This window comes from Corythoichthys intestinalis, chromosome 6 (genome assembly GCF_030265065.1).
Source record: "Corythoichthys intestinalis isolate RoL2023-P3 chromosome 6, ASM3026506v1, whole genome shotgun sequence".
Classification (NCBI taxonomy): domain Eukaryota; kingdom Metazoa; phylum Chordata; class Actinopteri; order Syngnathiformes; family Syngnathidae; genus Corythoichthys; species Corythoichthys intestinalis.
The window spans coordinates 41,553,628-41,574,883 of record NC_080400.1 but is presented as its reverse complement, the minus strand read 5'-3'; the positions used below and the strand labels follow the sequence as shown (position 1 = coordinate 41,574,883).

The 21,256-nt window shown below is 38.8% G+C and overlaps 1 protein-coding gene across 1 annotated transcript; it reads left to right on the top strand.

Annotated features, from left to right (window-relative positions):
* Window positions 1-310: 310 nt before the first annotated feature.
* Window positions 311-20,555, top strand: LOC130917047 (POU domain class 2-associating factor 1). The gene is made up of 5 exons (XM_057838097.1): window positions 311-441; window positions 10,725-10,846; window positions 19,023-19,062; window positions 19,158-19,438; window positions 19,622-20,555. The coding sequence occupies exons 1-5, from the start codon at window positions 426-428 to the stop codon at window positions 20,045-20,047; spliced, it is 885 nt and encodes a 294-aa protein (XP_057694080.1). The 5' UTR covers window positions 311-425; the 3' UTR covers window positions 20,048-20,555.
* The last annotated feature ends 701 nt before the right edge of the window (window positions 20,556-21,256 follow it).

Genomic DNA, 21,256 nt, shown 5'->3' with positions numbered 1-21,256 from the left:
AGCAAGATTTCTGTCACTCTGCAGTTTCCGTCCCTACAGTCGACAACCCACCTAACCGACCCCAGTCGCCGCACATTCTCGGTGTATGATGCAAAAGAATAAAGTTGTAGGAACTCAAAAAATCAATAATGTCTTCTGTTTTTCCACAAGATGGCTATGAATAATTAACTTAAGTTTAACTAAAAAAAAAAAAAAACTCAATTTAACATAAAAATGACAACGACCTCGGCTTGAAATCGTTTTAAACGTATGTGGAAATGATCATTGATTGGTTTTAGTGCACTCAGCACTAAAAGTAGATGTGTGACGTGTAAAAGCTATAACATCCCAGGGGAATTGTTAGGCTGCTTTGAGCTGTATGTAACAAAGCATATTTGCCAGTTCGGCTCTTCGATTCTCTTGATTTGCCCATCAACATCAGCATTATGCACTTAGACAAATGTGAGTATAAAACTTTCAGTTTTGTGTGCTGTAATATGTACTGTTATTATTATATTACTGTGAATATCTTTTAAATATTCTTGTTTGTTGCAATTGATGTGATTTAGTTGTTGCTTGACTTTACTTAATCAAAGATAAGCATAGCAGCACCTGTAGTTCATCACAATGACATTTGAATGCAAAAGGCGAACATAGTTACAATATTATACGATACAATAATAAAAAAAATAAAAAAATAAAAAATCAAAATTCGGTCAAAATTAAAAGTTAAGCAATTCAAAAGTTCTTGTTCTCCTTTGATTTAAATTTCATCCTATCCCTCTGTTAACACTTTTTCTGGTATCGTGATGTTTTTAACATTTTTTATCGCTGTTGTCACTATTGCTAACAAACATACTTTTTAATTTTTTATTTTATTAAAAAAAAAATAATAATCATTTTGAAAATGGTCCACTTTAGAATTGGATGGTAATCTTGATATGCAAAATGGCTGAAGGCCTCCATCTGTAAAAATGCCTGTGCACCTGTAGAGCTTCCTCTTTTGACTCAAGCGAATCCCTGTTAACTTACTATCTGTGTGTGTGGCTACGCGCGCCTCTGTTTGTGTTTTATCTGTGCATGGTTCTATGTTTAGAGTTTAAGAATTATTTTTATTATTATTATTTTTTTTTTTTTAAATATAAAAGTATTTACATTACAGGTACTAATATAACTATCATCACGTGTAAACTACAAAACCCTTAGTATCACTTCAGAGAGTAAATAATTCTAAAAGTCTATTATCCAATAAAGTTGATATTTTATTTTTATACCCTACATGCATTTTCAAATATCTCTGCTGTAAATCTGATAATTTGAGAAGGCCCAATATCACAGTACACATGCACTCACTCATTATTATCAGTCGTGATATTATCAGATATTATCAGTCGTGCAGACATGAGCTTTAACTGTTCGACACCTCTTCTGTACTGTTCGACAGTTTTACATGGGGTACCACAGACTTCATAATACTCGACATGACACGGGTAACAGGGCCTATTTTATAAAATTCTAAATTCAAATATTTTCAAAACCAAACCTAAAACCAAAACAGGCACCTACCTTAGCCATATAAGAGTCTCCTTGAGCAGGGGCATCGAAACATTCAAAGTTGTTCCCTTATAAAATCCGGATTAATTATTTTTTATGTAAGTATAACAAATCTTAAAATGGCTATAAAATTCTCAGATTTTACACTAGATGAACAAAAATCACCAAATGCAGATACAATCACCTTTATTTTCAGGATCAATAGCAATATTTAACATATCATACGTTTTTGACCAAAATAGCAACTTAATTTTTTTTTTTATTTACTGCAAGTTTTCAACAGATGAGATAGTCCTATAATTCAGGCAGTGCAAATAATCGAAGTGGTGTTACCAGGATGTGAGCCTTGTCTTTCAACCATCACGTAACCTCTTTCTAAGCCTTGCATTTTCTGGTCAGCTTCCTCGACTTGGGTACAAGTCCCTGTTCCTCGCCGTCTCCTTTCTGCCCTCCTCGACTCTGCTCCTTTTCCTGTCCTGCCAGTCGGCCACTCCAAGGCCTTGTTCTTCCTCACTTCTGACGTCACATCCTTGGAGAAGTTGGCACCAAAACAGTTGAAGAGGGACCGCCAGGAACTCCAGAAGGTGCTCTTGTGCTTCCTGCACATCAGGGAGTCCCACAGCAACATTCCTAAGGACGCCATGTGGGCCATGGGGAGAGATGGCCGCTTGAGGACCGCCCGGCCCGTCTCCATGTCCCTGTATTCCTCCTTGCCCGTGGTCATGGCGAGGAGCCTCAGCCCTACGACCATGTTGATGTTGAGGGACGCCATGAGCCCAACGCTCTGCAACTCAATCGAAGAGCACGCCAGCACCTTCTGGGTCAACTTGTAGCCGGCCTTGACAGACTTGTAGTTCTCCCACCTGGCTACCACCTTCAGGCTTGAGAATCAGGCCGTCCTCATCCACTCAGGCTCCTAAAAAACATGTTTGTTTTAGAAAGATAGGAGTTTTAATTAATCTTTTTTATAAAGTGAATAAGGCTGGCCACTTTCTTCAGCCCCAGGACAGCTGGGCGGCACCATACAGATGTTGTTGTGAAAGCTGCTGTAAATGTTCTTCCAAAGATGCACAGGGTCAAAGCAGACGAAGATCTGCTTGTTGCCATCGGCGCAGGGGTTGGTGTAGGACCAAGTGCCGTCTGGGAGTTGTTGTGGCTGTCAAAGCTGACTGAGTGAAAACACACACAAAGAGCTTTTTCCGTTGAAAATGCTCGTGAATAAATGTTTAAATCCATGATTTTTTTAAATAGATATGGACGTAAAACAGTCTTGATTCTTGGTTAAAAGCAAAAGAAGCAGTGCAGGTTGCATTTATTTTATGTAAATATGTCGAATGTGCAGTTTGTCTTTAAGTTTACTGTGGCACCGCCTTACCACAAGTCCACAACAGAGCTTTTTACGTTGAAATTCTTGTGAATAAATGCTTAAATCCCTGAATTCTTTATAGATATGGAAGTAAAACAGTCTCGATTCTTGGTTAAAAGAAAAAAATAATGGGCAGTTTGAATTTACTTTACGTAAATATGTCGAAGAATGATACTAGTCTGTTAGCTCTTTGTGATGATCAGGGAACAGCCACAATGGCTTTTTCCGTTCAAAATTCTTGTGAATAAATGCTTAAATCACTGATTTCTTGAAAGGTTTGGATGTAAAACAGTCTCGATTCTTGGTTAAAAGCAAAAACCGGGCAGTTGGCAGTTGTTTTACGTAAATATTGCGACGTATGGAGCGGCCAATTTCTCCCATTGATTTTTTTCACATTTCAAAATGCATGCATGGTACGAAAAATATAAGAATTACTTTGAATCCTCGAAAAAAATCACTCCTGAAACAATCATTCTTGTTAGTATGCGGTCCAGCTTTCATACTTTTTAAATGTAAATCCGGCTTTGAGCTCAAAAGCATGTGTGAGAGTTTCACTCCCACTGACTTCTAATAAATGAAGCTGAGTCACACAGTCCCCTACGGGCAGGTGGGTCGCAGTGAATGAAGGAGCTTTCAGGTCAAATATTTTGATTTGTCTCTGTTGGGCACATTTAAAGAATATATATGGCGGAAAACACTCAGAAGAATTGAAGTTCCGCTCTGAGACCCCCAATTTGGCCAAACTCAAAAGTCCTATATGCATGTGTGATACATCATTGGAAAGCTTAAAATCTCAATTTTCTGGGGGAAGAAAAATATTGAACAGGAGGGCATCTTAAAAAAAAAAAATTAAACAGCAAAACCCTATCTGGAGGTGAAAGCACACAAGAGCAGAATTACAGACGCCATGACTTTAACGAGATATTATAGCGTACTTACCTTGTTTCAATCCAACAACTCCATGTAGCATGTATCACTGAGTGTCAAGAATGGCCACAGCTGGATTTTTGGGGGGATTTTATGGGTGAAAAATGGTAATATAACAAGGGTCGCCATGCAGAAATTGCAGACATCAAGGAGTGGTCGAGATTTTCTTTTTCATATACAGTATTTACCCCTTTAAACGCTTTTGACCCTTTTAAATGTTTTTTTTTTTTTTAAAACGTGGTTTTTAAAACATTTTTTTTTATTTTTCTCTTTTTGGATACATTATCATCTAACACAGGGTTCACTAAATCCGGACCTCGGTGCCACTTTTGACTTTTTTACAGACACCATATTTTTCATTGTGACATAATTTGTTTAAAAGTTTAAAATATGCGAGTGAATACTTTTTTTAAGTCGGTTTTTTTTTTTTTTTTTGTAAATGAAATATTAGACATCAATTAATGATTCTAAGCTAAAAATGACAGACATTTTGAATAATGAATATAATTAACTACTTTCGTGTTGTGGCTGTTTTTAAACAAAAGCGGTTGCGCGACATCTGTAAACGGGGTTTTCAGGGTAAAACCGACAAATTGAAAATAGTTTGGGGGCTTAATCCACCATGAATCTGCTATGGCAGCATATAGACATATTTTTCTATCAAACACAACAGTTGTTTTGGCTTAAAATACAGCAGTTTCTTTTAAGGAGGAGTGCAAGACCAGAAACTGCTTTTTCCGTCTTGTCTGTGCTTTCCGCCATATGCATAATTTCTCTTATTATACTCACAAGTCTACAATTTGGTTTATAAAATGAATTTTCATCTTTTCTGGAAATCTACTCCAAATTTCATCACGCAATAGCCAAGTTATAACAAAAACTGCCATTCAATCACAATGCTCCTAGCCAGACAACTATTGTCACTGAGCTGGAACTGAACCCACACTGCCTGCACTGAAATCAAGCACATGAACCACAACGCTGTCAGTCATCCTTCAGGGAAAATGTTCACTTCACAAAACATTGGGAAATGACTCAAAACTTTTGACTTAATGCTGGCTGGTTGTGTTAAAATGAGATATGTTCAGCACGTCACAATACAATAATTCTACCCCTATCATTGCAAGTAAAGATATCGAGTCAGGAAACACGACGTTCAAAATAAATCCGAAACTAAACTTGGGCTAGACACTGTAGTTTAGTTAATAAGTCAAGCAACCCTACCATATTGTTTGATCTCATCATGCTGTATATTCATTAGTTTGTCTACACTGGAACTTACAGTGAGGAGAACAAGTATTTGATACACTGTCGATTTTGCTGGTTTTCCCACTTGCAAAGCATGTAGAGGTCTGTAATTTGTATCATAAGTTCTCTTCAACTGTGAGGGACGGAATCTAATACAAAAAAACAGAAAATCACTTTGTATTATTTTTATAAAATAAATTTGCATTTAATTGCATGAAATAAGTATTTGATACATCACAAAAATCGAACTTAATATTTGGTACAGAAACCTTTGTTTGCTATTACAGATACCAAACGTTTCCTGTAGTCCTTGACAAGGTTTGCACACACTACAGCAGGGATTTTGGCCCACTCCTCCATGCAGATCTTTTCCAGAGCCTTCAGGTTTCGGGGCTGCTGGCGGGCAACACGGACTTTCAGCTCTCTCCATAGATTTTCTATCGGGTTGAGATCTGGTGACTGGCTAGGCCACTCCAGGACCTTAAGATGCTTCTTATGGAGCCACTCTTTAAGTGAGGTGGTGGTTTTTCGGGTTGGATTAGCATGAAAGCCACATGTTCAAGATCATGATCAGTGTGGTAATTTTAAGACGCATTCTTTTGGCTACGTAATGTTATATGCAGTATAATTGGACAGCGTCACCAGTTACTGTGTATTGTATTATTTCATTCACTCAGTGATAAAGAATCAACCAGGAAACCCATTGATCATTGCGATAATGGAATCGGAATGATGCTTCTTATGGAGCCACTCTTTAGTTGCCTTGGCTGTGTGCTTTGGTTCGTTGTCATGCTGAAATACCCAGCCACGACCCATCTTCAGGGCTCTCACTGAAGGAAGGCGATACATAGCCCCATCCATCCTCCCCTCAATACGGTGCAGTCGTCCTTTACCCTTGGCAGAGAAGCAGCCCCCAAAAAAATCATGTTTCCTCCTCCATGTTTCACGGTTGGGATGGTGTTCTTGGGGTTGTACTCATCCTTCTTTTTGCTCCAAACACGACGAGCCGAGTTTAGACCAAAAAGTTCCATTTTGGTCTCATCCGACCACATGACCTTCTTCCATTGCTCCTCCGGATCATCCAGATGGTCAGTGGCAAACTTCAGACATGTCTGGACATGCACTGGCTTCAGCAGCGGGACCTTGCGTGCGCTGTAGGATTTTAATCCATGACGGCGTAATGTGTTTCCAACGGTTTTCTTCGAGACTGTGGTTCCAGCTCTCTTCAGGTCATTGACCAGGTCCTGCCGTGTAGTTCTGGGCTGATCCCTCACCTTCCACATGATCAGTGATGGCCCACGAGGTGAGATCTTGCATGGAGCCCCAGAATGAGGCAGATTGACCGTCAACTTGAACTTCTTCCATTTTCTAATAATCGCTCCAACAGTTGTTACCTTCTCACCGAGCTGCTCGCTTATTTTCCTGTAGCCCATCCCAGCCTTGTGCAGGTCTATTATTTTATCCCTGATGTCCTTACACAGCTCTTTGGTCTTGGCCATTGTGGAGAGGTTGGAGTTTGTTTGTTTGAGCATGTGAACAGGTGTCTTTTATACAGGTAACAAGTTCAAACAGGTGCAGTTACTTCCGGTAATGAGTGGAGAACAGGAGGGGTTCGTAAAAAAGAACTAAGAGCCGAAATATTTATGAGTTGGTAATGTATCAAATACTTATTTCATGCAGTTGAATACAAATGTATTATTTAAAAAGTATACAATGTGATTGTATTAGATTCCGTCCCTCACAGTTGAAGAGAACTTATGATACAAATTACAGACCTCTACATGGCTTGCAAGTGGGAAAACCAGCAAAATCGGCAGTGTACCAAATACTTGTTCTCCCCACTGTATGTCTGTGTCTGACGTGTAGAATGTTATCATCACCTATCACCTGCTGATAACAACAAAGAGATGATACAGTCAGCGCCACCTCAGTTTCACAATAGAGATTAAGTGGACCCTGTGGCACTGCAGACACTTGCGCCTTCATCTTTGTCACTGTGAGCTCTGCAAACAGAGGGATTAAAGAGGTCATTAGCAACCGCAGCCGCGATATGGCCGCAGTTCCTCTTCTCAACTGTCACTGCATTAAAATTGAGATGATTTTATGTATTATCTTTAAAAGACAGCTATTACTCCAAATGTATTCGTTTTATATAAAAGTTTTTTTATTCTGTTCTTTGACGTTGCAAAAAAGTATAAGAAAAAGCAAGTAAATAAGTAATGGGACCTTTGAAGGTGAATCCAAGAAGATGACCCAATTTTTGATTCATGACTTCTGCTTTGGATTTAATTGAGACAAATCATGTTCGAACAGTGCAGGGCAGCTGATGTATGTTTTATCATGTGGCAAAGGGTGAAAGAAGGTTGACTTTTTGGGCAGAAGTTGTGCTCTCCCTCCCTAAAATCATTCTCCACCCTGCCGCCCCACACACATTTTTATGCTTGTTATAATAATAACCCTTATACAGTCAGTGGAATGACACTTCTCAGCAATTTGAATTTTAATGTTTTTATTTTAAATATTTGAGTGTCTACATTTAGTCTCGATCTTTCACACAAAATAAAGGAAACACTTTAGAAAAATCAACAAAAACTAATTTAGTATGGTATTTTGCTGCAATTACAGCCTCAAGTCTCTGAGGTATTGATTCATACAACTTGGAAATTGGATTTTTAAGCCATTCTTCAGTTAGAATACCCTCTAACTCTTTTAGAGACGGTGGCGGTAGAAATCGAAGTATAACTGAATCTAAAAATTATGTTTAATCTGTTTTAGTGGGTGGTGGGTGGAGGGGGGGGGGTCGATATTGCAATAACTTGTAATTAAAAAAATATATATTATTCATTTGCATATTTACAAATAAATATCGATATATAATTATAATACACATAATGCCTTTACCCCATTGTCACGTAAGTACCTAATCTCTCCTGTCCTGTTCGTGTGTGCGCTAATCCTGTTGGCAATAGAAGAAGAAAATAAACAAGAGATAAACAGATGCAAGAATTAGGGAAAATGCAAACACAGTAAAACAAATCAAGTGAGTTGTTACTGACGTTTTAGTTTCACAAATCAGTGCACTGTCCTGGTTCACATAAAACATTTTATTAATCTTTGTGCATTTTAATGTGTCCAACTGTACAGAGTCATGTTATTAATGTTTATGCAGCTGTACAGTGAGTATAAAGACCAGGAGATAGTAAGGTACTAAGCACAATGACGTTAATACTGACTTTTCAGTACCAGAAAACAGTGCACTGTCCTGTTTTATATAAAACCTATTATTACTGTGCATGCACCTTAATTGTCCAGCTATGCAGTGTTTACATTTACAAGACTAGTCCACTGAGCCACTATGACATTGGCGTGGCATTGATTACATTTCTAATTACAGACATTTTCCTTTTAAATGCTAGTTTTTTTTTTGTTTTTTTTCAGACACATACATAAGAAGGGACATTCCTTTATAAAGACGTATGGTTCAAAACCCATATGTACCTTTCAGCAGCAATGCTGCTTTTCCAGATGTGCAAATTACCCACGCCCTGTGTATGAACAGCCATCATACCAGAGGTAATTGCTTTAAGACTGCAAAGAAAGCTCAGCTTCCTCCAAAATATCAAAGAAATAAGTGAGAAATAAGGGTGACATGTATACCATTGTGTGTACATGTCATTGACTAAACATGCATTACAACGCGCTACAGCGCGCACTTTTGTTCAGAAGTATCTTATTATCACTGGTTACGACGCAGCTTGCTTTTCATTCATTCGCGCAGCTTCACAGTCCTTTACACAGTGTGGATGCTGTGTGTCTCCAGAGTTGAGAGTGCATTGTTACACTACTGTGGAAAGAGATGAGTCATTGGCTAAAGGCTGGGTTTATCCTGCCCATCACAGACATTGTGCGCCTCTGGGGGTCAATGGGCAGTGGGTGGGGCTTGGTTGGCCTGGACGCTTTGCTTCTCTGCATGATGATTGGATGATCTGTCTGAGGCTGAATCCCTTTTTGATTGACAGCAAAATGAGCTAATCCGAGATCTTCATCCACAGGAGGCATTTTTCAATTTTGATGCCATTGTTCTGATTTGAACCGCAGACACCTGCTGTGTTAAAAACAACTAGCGAAAAAAAGAGCTTCTATTTTATTTATTTTACTGTAGCTACGTGTGTTTGGAGGTTTGACTTCTGGCACTCTAGTTTCTTTCCCTACGGAGCAGCGGGTGCCTCTGGGCCTCTCCACCGTCACAAAGCAGTCACAGGCGGCTACAGTTTGAGCTTCCCCTCATTGAAAGACCAGCAACTGCAACTAGATCTTACCATAAAAAAATGTTGGCTTTTGAACCAAATGCTGATAGCAATGTAGATGGCTCTTTTCTTCTTTGGGCAGGATGAGGTTCTTGGTAACCAAAAACAGTTTGAAGTGTTGCACAGGATACTTTTCCACTTGCCGTCAGTCCATCTCAGATGAGCCCGAAGCCAGAAAAGTTGACAGCATTTGTAGGTGTTGTTGATACACGACTTATACTTTACATGGTCAAGAGTTAACTTGCACTTGTAGATGATAATGGTTTTCTAAAGTGTTTCTAAGCCAATATGGCAATATCCTTTACACAATAATTGGATTCTGACAGTTTGATTTCAGGAAAAGAGTTCAACTTTAATTAAATACTACTACTACTACTACCCCTAATAATATTAATAATTTAGTTATTGGAGTCACTAATGCTGTAGTGTTAAATTCACTTTGATCCTTGTAGCATTTTTGTGTTCCCATTCACTGGTATAAATGTAATGTATATACAGTATGTGACCTTTAATTGATGAGCATTCCAGAATGTAGTTTGCCTTTACTGTGACCTTTTAAAGACACTTTAATTGTTATTGATTCCATCTCATCTTAAACGAGATAAGCCATATTGAAAATAGTTGGACTGGTGAGACCGATGGACTTTTGAAAATGCAATTATACTCGAAAATGTAACTTTTAAATAATTGCTTCGCTCAAAAGTACGTACGTAAAGCCTGAATAAAGGGGGTGGAGGGTGACTGACATAAGCAGACAGAATAATTTAGAGCTGTGATCAAATGTTGTAATTTTGTTCTCTTTAGTGTGTCTAGTCACACATGAATAAATCACATTAAGGAGTACATTCTTCTCGACTATGACTCGAGGCCATTCAGACTGATGCCGTTTTGTGTGGTCCTATGTACTGTATGTACTGTTACTTTCTCTTTTGGGGGGGGGGGGGGGGGGGGGTAATTGAGTGAGTGCATGTAATTAGAAGACCTTATAGCCTCCAGTATGTTGTGTCTGGTACCAAATGACTGTATCAGTCACTTTATCACTCATATATCAAAGCCAAAACAAAAGTTTAATACAACAGATCTGATCTGTAGCACAAAGTACAATGGGAGCTTTGAATTATATATACATACACTGTATATGTAGTGTATGGACTAAATGCAAAAATAAAATCCATATCATTGAAAGCTGTTTGTAATAACTTGGTACTTGTTAAATTAGTCCTTCCAGTAAGTCTTGTAGTCCAGGAAGTGTATTATAAATGTGCTCCAAAAGCAATTAACTTTCATGTGATCTCTTTTCTTCACACAATGGAAATTGAATTGCTCTCTACTGGCAATTCCAGCCCAGCCCGCTTCCATTAACAAGTCCAGACCATATCAGGGTGTTCGAGTCAAAGATCCAGTCAAAGAGTTGCTGCGGAGGAAAAGAAGTATGGATCTACTAAGCACAATTCCACAGACGCAAGTAAGTGTATTACAAATTTAACAAAAAAATGAACCAAAAATAGTCAAGCACAAATTGATATACAGTTGTGGTCAAAAGTTTACATACACTTGTGAAGAACATAATGTCATGGCTATCTTGAGTTTCCAGTTATTTCTACAACTCTGATTTTTCTCCGATAGAGTGATTGGAACAGATACTTCTTTGTCACAAAAAACATTCATGAAGTTTGGTTCTTTTATGACTTTATTATGGGCTAACAGAAAAAGTGATCAAATCTGCTGGGTCAAAAATATACATACATGGATATGAAAAAGCGAATCATTGACTTGAACAAGTCAGGAAAGTCACTTGGAGCCATTTCAAAGCAGCTGCAGGTCCCAAGAGCAACAGTGCAAACAATTGTTTGTAAGTATAAAGTGCATGGCACTGTTGTATCACTGCCACGATCAGGAAGAAAATGCAAGCTATCACCTGCTGCTGAGAGAAAATTGGTCAGGAGGGTGAAGATTCAACCGAGAATCACCAAAAAGCAGATCTGCCAAGAATTAGAAGCTGCTGGAACACAGGTGTCAGTGTCCACAGTCAAGCGTGTTTTGCATCTCCTTGGACTGAGAGGCTGCCGTGCAAGAAGGAAGCCCTTGCTCCAAAAGCGGAAACTTAAGGCTCGACTGAAGTTTGCTGCTGATCACATGGACAAAGATAAGACCTTCTGGAGGAAAGTTCTGTGGTCAGACGAAACAAAAATCGAGCTGTTTGGCCACAATGCCCAGCAATATGTTTGGAGGAGAAAAGGTGAGGCCTTTAACCCCAAGTACACCATGCCTACTGTCAAGCACGGTGGTGGTAGTATTATGCTGTGGGGGCTGTTTTGCTGCCAATGGAACTGGTGCTTTACAGAGAGTAAATGGGATAATGAAGAAGGAGGATTACCTTCAAATTCTTCAAGATAACCTAACGTGATCAGCCCGAAGATTGGGTCTTGGGCGCAGTTGGGTGTTCCAACAGGACAATGACCCCAAACACACATCAAAAGTGGTAATGGAATGGCTAAATCAGGCTAGAATTAAGGTTTTCGAATGGCCTTCCCAAAGTCCTGACTTAAACCCCATTGAGAACTTGTGGACAATGCTGAAGAAACAAGTCCATGTCAGAAAGCCATCAAATTTAACTGAACTGCACCAATTCTGTCAAGAGGAGTGTCAAAGATTCAACCAGAAGCTTGCCAGAAGCTTGTGGATGGCTACCAAAAGCGCCGAATTGAAGTGAAAATGGCCAAGGGACATGTAACCAAATATTAGCGCTGCTGTATGTATATTTTTGACCCAGCAGATTTGATCACTTTTTTCTGTTCACCCATAATAAAGTCATAAAAGAACCAAACTCCATGAATGTTTTTAGTGACAAAGAAGTATCTGTTCCAATCACTCTATCAGAGAAAAATCAGAGTTGTAGAAATAACTGGAAACTCAAGAGAGCCATGACATTATGTTCTTCACAAGTGTATGTAAACTTTTGACCACAACTGTATCACTGATTTATGTATACCAAATCCCTACAAAATTGTAATCACTTGCAAAATCCAAAAGGATGGGCTTTACAAAGAACACACAACAAGACACAACTTTGATTGGCAATGTTTGAAAGGTATTTACACTTTCTTGATTTAAATCGTGTTGTATAGTCGACATTTGTGTAGAACTGCACTACATCATCCTGACTGCCCTATTGAGAGCTTAAAGGACTCTCGTGATAAGAGGGCGTGTCTCGGGAAATTGGGGGGCGGGGCCTGGCCCACAGGAGCTTGCCTCTTCACTGACATACTCTTCACCTCTCACTGTAAATATTTCCACTCTGGTCATCTACATATTTGTTCATGGCATTCGAGGAGGAATGGAATGGGGCGTACTGCTCCTGTCCTGCACCTTGATTTCAATACACCATTCATCTGATAGGTGCCAGCCTGTTTCACTTGCATGTCTTTTAATTCACCACACGCATCATATTCTTATTTTCCAGGGGCTGGGACCGTGGGGGCCCCAAAGCGCTCGGTGGAGGGTGCGGGTGGGCATGTGGTGGTAGGTGTGAGAATGAGGGAGGGTTCGTGCACTTCCTTGCCTGATCACAGAAGGCGGGTTGGTTGTGGCTCGGGTGGGCCAGGGGAACACCCTGCGTCCTAGGGCAATGACAGTGCTGCATTGGCTATAGTCGTTGGTGTTGGTGCATATTGAACTTGTCCCTCCGTCCCGTGATAGTGGGGGCGGCAACTGGCTTGCCTGTTGTCCCATATGCAGCAGTTAGATTCCCCACATGACTAACACACACCTTAAGAGAGGGCATCCACATGACTAGGTGTCACTGAAGACATCCTAGGATGTCGAATGATTAACACTCACAGGTGATTTGTCCTAATACTGGTTTCCCCATTACATACTCCTAAAATTTTTTGCTCGTTCATTCGTTCACACTATTTTAACTGGCCTATCTTTCCTCTTCCTCTCTTTGGGTTACTAGGTATCCATTTCCCACATACGAACATCATTTAACCAGAGGTGGGTAGTAACACGTTACATGTACTCCGTTACATTTACTTGAGTAACTTTTGGAGAAAAATGTACTTCTAAGAGTACTGTTCCTAAGCCATACCTTTTACTTTTACTTGAGTACAATTGTGAAGAAAAAACGATACTGTTGCTCGGCTACTTTGGGCTACATGAGTCGTTACTTTGTTCCTCTTTATTCCATAACCTCTCTCCCAATTTTTATTTGGCAGCGATTGACCATGGAAAACCGGAGATATGATCCTTTTGATTTCAAAGAAAAAAAATACCATTGTTTAAAAAAAAAAATAAAATTGTTTTAATCAAACAAAAATTTAAGCAGTTACTCACAATGTTACTCATTACTTGAGTCTACTTTTCAGCATATACTTTTTACTTATATTTGAGTACATTTTTTGGACGACTACTTGAGTAATATTATTTTGAAGTAACACTACTCTTACTTGAGTAATTTTTTTGGCCACTCTACCCACCTCTGCATTTAACTTCATATAAGCAAATGCCTATGTTGAATCAAGTAACCAAACTTTTTTATAATGCCACAACCATACAATATCCTCAACGAGTTTGGTATTTAGAGAGAAATTTACCACACATTGACCGTTCCTATTAATGTCCAAAGAACAACGGAATTTGGTGTGTTGCTACCATTTCTGAAACACTGAATGATCACGAGCATTACCAGATTGATTCCCAAGCTATCAAAATTGATGCTAAAGCGCTAAAACTTGTTGCATTATAAAAACCCATTTCAACACCCAACAAGGTGACCAAAAATTTAGAAACAGCTTCAAATACACGAAGTCTTCTTTCTCTTTCGACTTATTTCAAGGGCCATCAAAGTGAATCATTCTCTTCCATCTCTCCCTGACTTTTGCTCCCTATGCTTTTGCTCCAGTAAATTAACGATTTCCCCTAAACCAATAATTCTTCCTTGTCATCTTCTTTGCCTCCAAACTAGGGGTGCAACGGTTCAGTTAGCCCAAGGTTCGGTTTGAACTGGGGATCACAGTTTTGGTTCGGTTTCGATTTCGGTTTGCATTTTGCATTTTTTTTAAAAACTGCATTTATTTTTATTTTAAGAAAATGAAATAAACACTTAAAATGTGAACATTTTCGACTGTTAAAATGACTCTTAGCTCTTTGGCTAGTGTAGTGACTGACTACTGAAATACACACACAGTAAAAAAGTTACCTGGCAAAGTAACTGTTGTTACCTTTCATGTTTTTTTTTTCCATTTTTTCAAAAACAAAAACATAGTAACCTTTGCTATGTTTGGAGGTCATTTAATGTTGTGAATCAACCGTTAAAGTTGATAAAATTGCTCCCGTTTTTGCATTTGTTCCCTTCTGTCTACTTTCGACGTGAAAATTTTAAAACTGTTTCATCCTTTAAAGATAGACTCAAATCAAGATTTTGCCGACTAAGGAGTATTTTAGATAAAAAGTTACTTCGGTTCGCTAGGAAGGTTCACTACAACAGAGTCTTTCTGAGAAGTTTATAGCTCTAAAATGGCGGCTGTTTACTAACACTACCGAGTCTGTCATTTCGCATGTAGTTTTATATGCATGAGATATCTAGGCGTAGATTGTAGGCTGTCGGCTACAGTCAGGAAATATTGGAGCCACCTAGCCTAGCATCGCGTTTGCTACAGCGTCACAACAAACACTCTTCCCTCTCCAGTGTCTCTGACATTTCCCGCATCATTCAACCAACGCACATTGTCTCGTTGCCAAAATGGTGACAAAATCCGGAGAAAAAAAACGTAATGCACGAAAAACATACAGATTTTGAACGTAACGTACGCCGTACACATTTAAAAATCAGTGCTCACTTGTACAAATTACGCCGAGATCGTACAACTTGACAGGTATGAATTATAGTCACAGGTAGGTAGTAGCACTCTGTAGCACGGGAAGTCCAACTATCAGTGGTCAGGGCGAAACTATGTGCTTTGGCGAAATCAATCTTCGATGGCTTTGCGTGCCATTTCATAAATGTCGGGAATTACGTTGTTGGAGAAATATGTCCGCGAGGGAACAATGTAACGCTGGTCAAGCGTTGCAAGTAAATTAACGAAGCCCGCCGTGTGTTTTCACTGGTGTCATATTCGGGGTTGTCCTTTTCTGAGAAAGTGATATCTGTGGGTGATGCCGGCTGAGGTGCCGGAGTCATGTTATAAGTGTTGCCATTAGCATAGGGAACAAGCGCTGAGCAATGCTTGCAAATAGTTTTTTTTTTTTTTTTTTTTAAATATTTTCTCTCCCTCCACATTGTAGTCCACGGGGAAACCGAAATGTTGCCACACTGCAGATTTGAAAGAAGCCGGTGCTTCCTCAAAATTCGTTTTCTCCACTCCTCCGCTCGCCATAGCTATTTGTTTTCTTTCTTGGTTCACTTTCACTTCGCTCGTAAGTGAGAGGGCATTACTCGGCTTCTATTACACAGGTGCTTGACAGCGATCGGACATTTACTTGCAAGGCAGGAATTTCTCCACAGCTGTGCTTCACGTCACACACAGGCACACAGAGCTCGACCAATTCATTCCACAAGCGTTCGGAATAAATTAATTGCAAAACCGAAAAGGCGCGGTTCATAAAGGCGTATTGAACCGTACAGGGCGAACCGTACGGTTAGGCTTTGAACCGCAAACCGTTGCACTGCTGCTCCAAACTGGGGTCTCCAGTTTCAGCTACTTTCTAAACTTTTTAGAACATCTCGATTTTCCTTCTCCAGTTTTGTCATTAAAGCTTCCAGCCTGTGATGTTATTCTGTTGACGTCATTTCTGAGCCTATACCTCCAAAGAGACGATTGACATTTTCAACTTTTTTCAAATTATGTCACTAACTCCATTTATGTCCAGCTCGGATCTTTTATATCCATTCAATAGTGAGATAATTTGCCACATGACATTTAATGACATCTGTTTTAAGCGTTCATTAATGTTCATGACAGTGCCATATCTAAGGACGGTGTTATGACAATCTTATGACGTTGTTGTCATATAAAGTGTTACCAGTTAACATCTTTTGGTGTAAATATTCCATAAAACAGTGAGGACAGCTGCTGTTTATAGTCCGGTGCAACTTATCTATGAACACATGTCGTTTTTGTGTCAAATTTGGTGGGTGGCGGCTTAGCTGGAAACGCCTTAAAGTCTGAAACATTGCCCATCAATAGGAAAGTACACATAATGACCAAAGAGTCTTCAAAGTTAATGCAGCTAAAATGCTTACCAACAGTGTGCTTTATACACTACTGATAGCAAAATATTTTTTAGTTTTCTCTCTGAAACCATTTTCTTGCATCAGTGACTTTTTATTTATTTTTGCAATTGTATTCATTATGCTCATTTCCTCATTCACATTTACAATAATGTATGCTTTTTTTGGTGCCCCCCCCCCCAAAAAAAAAAAAAAGAAGGATGAACAACACTGAGAATATCTTTTGTTTTTTGTTTTTTTTTTCTTGTTGTGACGCTTGGCAAACGGAGCACATATTTAAAACAAAACCTCCTATGCTCTGAATGTTCTGACATGAATAATGTAGTTTGAAAAAAAATGACAATTTGGGAGCTGAAGCACAGTACCAAATTAGGGATTCCATTCACAAGAACGACAAGAAGAGCCCTGTTCGAGCCAAAGCCTTTCCTGAACATGGGGATTTTTTCCCTTACATAATGCAGGTGTTTTTCCATGACAGTTACAGCCTTTTGCTGCATGGCTCTGGGACAGGGCACAGTGCCCTATGCAAAATAACCTGCAGGCTTGCCAAAGATCTGTCTTCCTCGCGTTTTATTACACATACACATAGACAATGCATGCATGCACACATGCACACAGAGACGCACCCAGATCCATCTGAAAATATTATTTGGTATGAGAACTTATTTTAGAACTTATTTTAAGATAACAGTTTTCCATAGTATTCAGTGTAAACACATTGGGAACAACATGAGACATTTCATAATATTATTAAATACATATAAGATGTTTAAGTACCACTCTTTTTTTTTTTTTTTTTTTAATTGTTTTCTAGTCACAATTGAACATACATTCTCAGTAGTGGAATCAAACTCACAAACTATGTGACCTTAATGTATAAGGGGACAGTACCCCTTAAGACAGGAAATATAAAACAAAAAAGACCCATACAGGTACATACTAGTACAAAACAAAACACACACACATACACACAAACAGCACCTCGTCGGTCATAAAAATATGTAGTAGGGCAATGTCTTCCTAGTTCAGCTTCACCAAATAGCCCCACAGAGTGCTCCCCAAAACTCATATACAGTATCAGTATAGTACAGTACAGTACAGCATATACATACAGTAACAATGCATACATATAAATATATGACTTCTTGGGTCCAGTGAGAGGAGTGGCCAAATACCGTATGGCACTAACAGGAAAAAAAACAGTAATAATAAAAAAAAATAATAATAAATGAATAAATAATCATTATTCTTGAATCTGAGGGAAAATCAAGGCCCTAGCATACACTGTATATAAGGAAAGGGGTCCACCTTACATAACATTTGTTTTTGCAGCCCCCAAGTGTACACCTGATTTTCTCTAAGTGAACATAATTCCAGATTGATTTGATCTAAAGTATGTTAGAAGGTGAGATGGTAGTTTTTTATGCAAGCAGTATCAGTCGCCTTGCCAAAAGGTTATAAAGGCAATTCTCTCCTGATCAATCTTGGATAATTTCAACACAGATGAGGATGTTCCAAACAGCGCTATAGTGGGGTGTGGACTTATTTATATGCCGCATATTTCTGAAATTGCCTTAAATACCTCAAACCAACAGTTGGCAAGACCAGAACATGTGGGTATGATTCGCCGGTGAACGGTAGGTAGGGGCAACATCTTTACAGATCTTGGACAACCTGTCCTTAGCCCAACGTGCTCTATGAATAATTTTGAACTGAATATTGTGGTCACGACTTTGAAATCCTATATTTTCCACCTTTCTAATGCTTTATACTAGTATATGTACATCTCCCTCCATATTATATAGACTTACTTTGACCTGAAACACCAGGAAATGACATTTAACAAATATTTTCAGCATAATTACAACTTAAAATCAGACATTTTAAATATAGCCCTCTAGCAAAAACAAACTTTTACCTTTTTAGTGCATGGCACTTTTTCATTTAGTCTAGGCCCAAACAACACAAATAAAATTTTTACGAGCTTGGAAGAAAATTGATCCCCCCCCGTAACATGGTGTTATAAGCAGTTGGTACTGTGTGCCAAGGTTATTTTGATAATAAATACTCATTTAAATTGTATGAAATTTAATAATTAAAAACAACAGTTTTTATTGAACTAAGTTTTATAAAAACTATTATTGAGACCTGGCGTCCACATAAGTATGTGAAGATAATATTTTTTTCCACGCTAGCCTATATGACACAAAAAGTGATGTCCACTTGTGTGGATGCCAGGTCTTTGTTTTTTTTTTCTCTCTCTTTAAATGATCAAAAATTGCCCAACAGAGGGTTCTGTAACTTATGAAATAATGGGACTAGTATTTTCTAAATGCTCACTATATCTCTAGATTATATTTGACAGATCTCTCAGTATGTTCATGCTTGCAATCTGTATTATTTTGTCAAGGAGCTGATTACACACAACAACCAGACGACCTTCATACAAGGTACATATTTGATCATCTGCCTTCCAGTCAAACACCTGCATGCCATAGGTTGTCCCATATACAGTAGTTATACTGAACATTTTTATTTAATTCAGGAACCTTTAGGCATGATGTCGCCAGCTGCTCCCAAGAAAAGTCTCCAGTATGTGATGGAGAGATGGCACAATGGAGGGCCTCACTCCCTGTTACAAACCCTGGAATTCAGCCTGCAATAACAGCATGCTCCTCACCCGACTATAACCAGCAGGCCACCTCCACTCAGCCTCCAACCTGCCTGTCTAGCCCAGCTTTGACAGCTGATGTCTATGTGCAAACTCTCTGCCCCAGTTACACCATGCTAACGTACACGCAGACACCACTGCTCACTAACATTGGGGTGAGTTCCAATAGTTGGAAATAAATTAGATGTACTGTATAATATGAATATTAGGCAGGAGATTGGACCAGTGCTTTACCTCACGTTTTGAGGCTCAGGATTTTGGCAGTAATTCGTTTATTATGTTGCTTTTAAGATGGGAGAATTATTTTTGCTTTTGACCTAATTGTTTTGTTGTTGCAGACAATACCTTTGGCTGGACCAACATGCTCCCTTTCTCAGATGGAACACCAGGGACTAGGGCGTGCTTACATACCCTGGACACAGCCCCTCACCACCCTCTCAACAATGCTCTCAGGTGTCCAGTTTGCTGCAGGGTCTACAACTTTTTCAGGGTCTTCTTTGGTACACATGCCTATGTCCAAGTCTTTGACCACAATGGTCTCTCAGCAAGATACCTTAGTAATAGATTCTCAGCCTCAGATATTGGAGCCACTTCAGTATTCAGAGCAGACAATTCACAAGCCACACAATGAGGAGCTGGATCAAGATGTAGAATTAGAGGCATCAACATTACTTGATAAAATTCTGGAGAATCAGGGGAAAGTTGGTGAATTAGGAGGCACGGTGTCATACAGTAACTCACTCTTCTTATCGAATGCATTTTGACTTATGTGTTTGTTAATAGATAGAAATAAAAAGTTTTTAAAAAATGTATATGATAAGGGATTTTATTTGCACTTGTCCCAGAATCCAAATAGCAAGAGTCAAACAGGTCAATTTTATACACCACTTACTAGTCCTCAGAAATGTGTTGAATTTTTGTTTGTTTGTTTCTTCTAAGGCACCTATTTTGCAGAAGAAAACTAACAACTTTTCACTAAACAAATACTTTCCAAACAATATACTGTATGTACCCTACTAAATTAAGGATAAACTTTTTTCACTTTACTCAGGAAATGTCTCACCCACAATGAAATCTTAGCCTGTTTAGTAGAACACATCACTTGTTCCTGTATTAGTTGAAACAGGTGGCAATATACAGTTAATTGTGTGTGTGTGAATGGGTGAATTTGAAATTGTAAAGTGCCTTGTGACTCTGGTCTAAGACAGGCGCTATATAAATAAAACTTACTTGTACCCTCTGCCTACCAGTGATGACATCTGCTTCTCACTATATTGCATATGCTAAATCATGTTATATAAATTTTTGTGTTTTTAACAGGTGTGGTATGTGTTATCTATTTTTCCCGCACAATAAACACATTTGATTAAAAAAAAAAAAAAAAAAAATTCAGGGCAACATCATATGTGGTAAACTATCCCTATATGAGACACTTTAAAATTTCTTCTGAGCACTTAACTGAATGCACTTTCTTTTCCTCCCGCACTTGCAACTACAGCGATCAGTTTCACACCAATCTTACGTAATAAAATAACAAATAAACCTAAGTACTACCAAAGTCAGAAACAATCTAGCCTTTCAACAGTCATTTTTCTTGGAGCAGCTGTTGCTCTCTCAGGATTAAACAAGTGAGTCAACAGTAATCCCACAGAACATTGACAGGCACATTGAATGATAGTCATACTCACTGAAAGAGGCATAACTGAAATCATTGAGAAAAAAATGAAAGAGAGTAAAATAACGGAGAGATCATTGCCTGAGCAATCATTGCACAGTAAACTCTCATACTGTACAGCAGTGGTCCCAACCTTTTTTGCGCCACGGACCGGTGTAATGTGGGCCTTTTTTTCACGGACCGCCAATGACAGAAAATTACAGTAAATATAAAATAACATATCGAGGTTATAAACTAATATTAAGTACAGTGAAAATGTCACACACCATACACTGAATCAACCTTTTTTAACAGCAAC

Coding starts and splice junctions, on each gene's coding strand:
- LOC130917047 (XM_057838097.1), top strand. Junction 19,063..19,157: donor CCAGACGACCTTCATACAAG/GTACATATTTGA, acceptor TATTTAATTCAG/GAACCTTTAGGCATGATGTC. Junction 19,439..19,621: donor CACTGCTCACTAACATTGGG/GTGAGTTCCAAT, acceptor TTGTTGTTGCAG/ACAATACCTTTGGCTGGACC.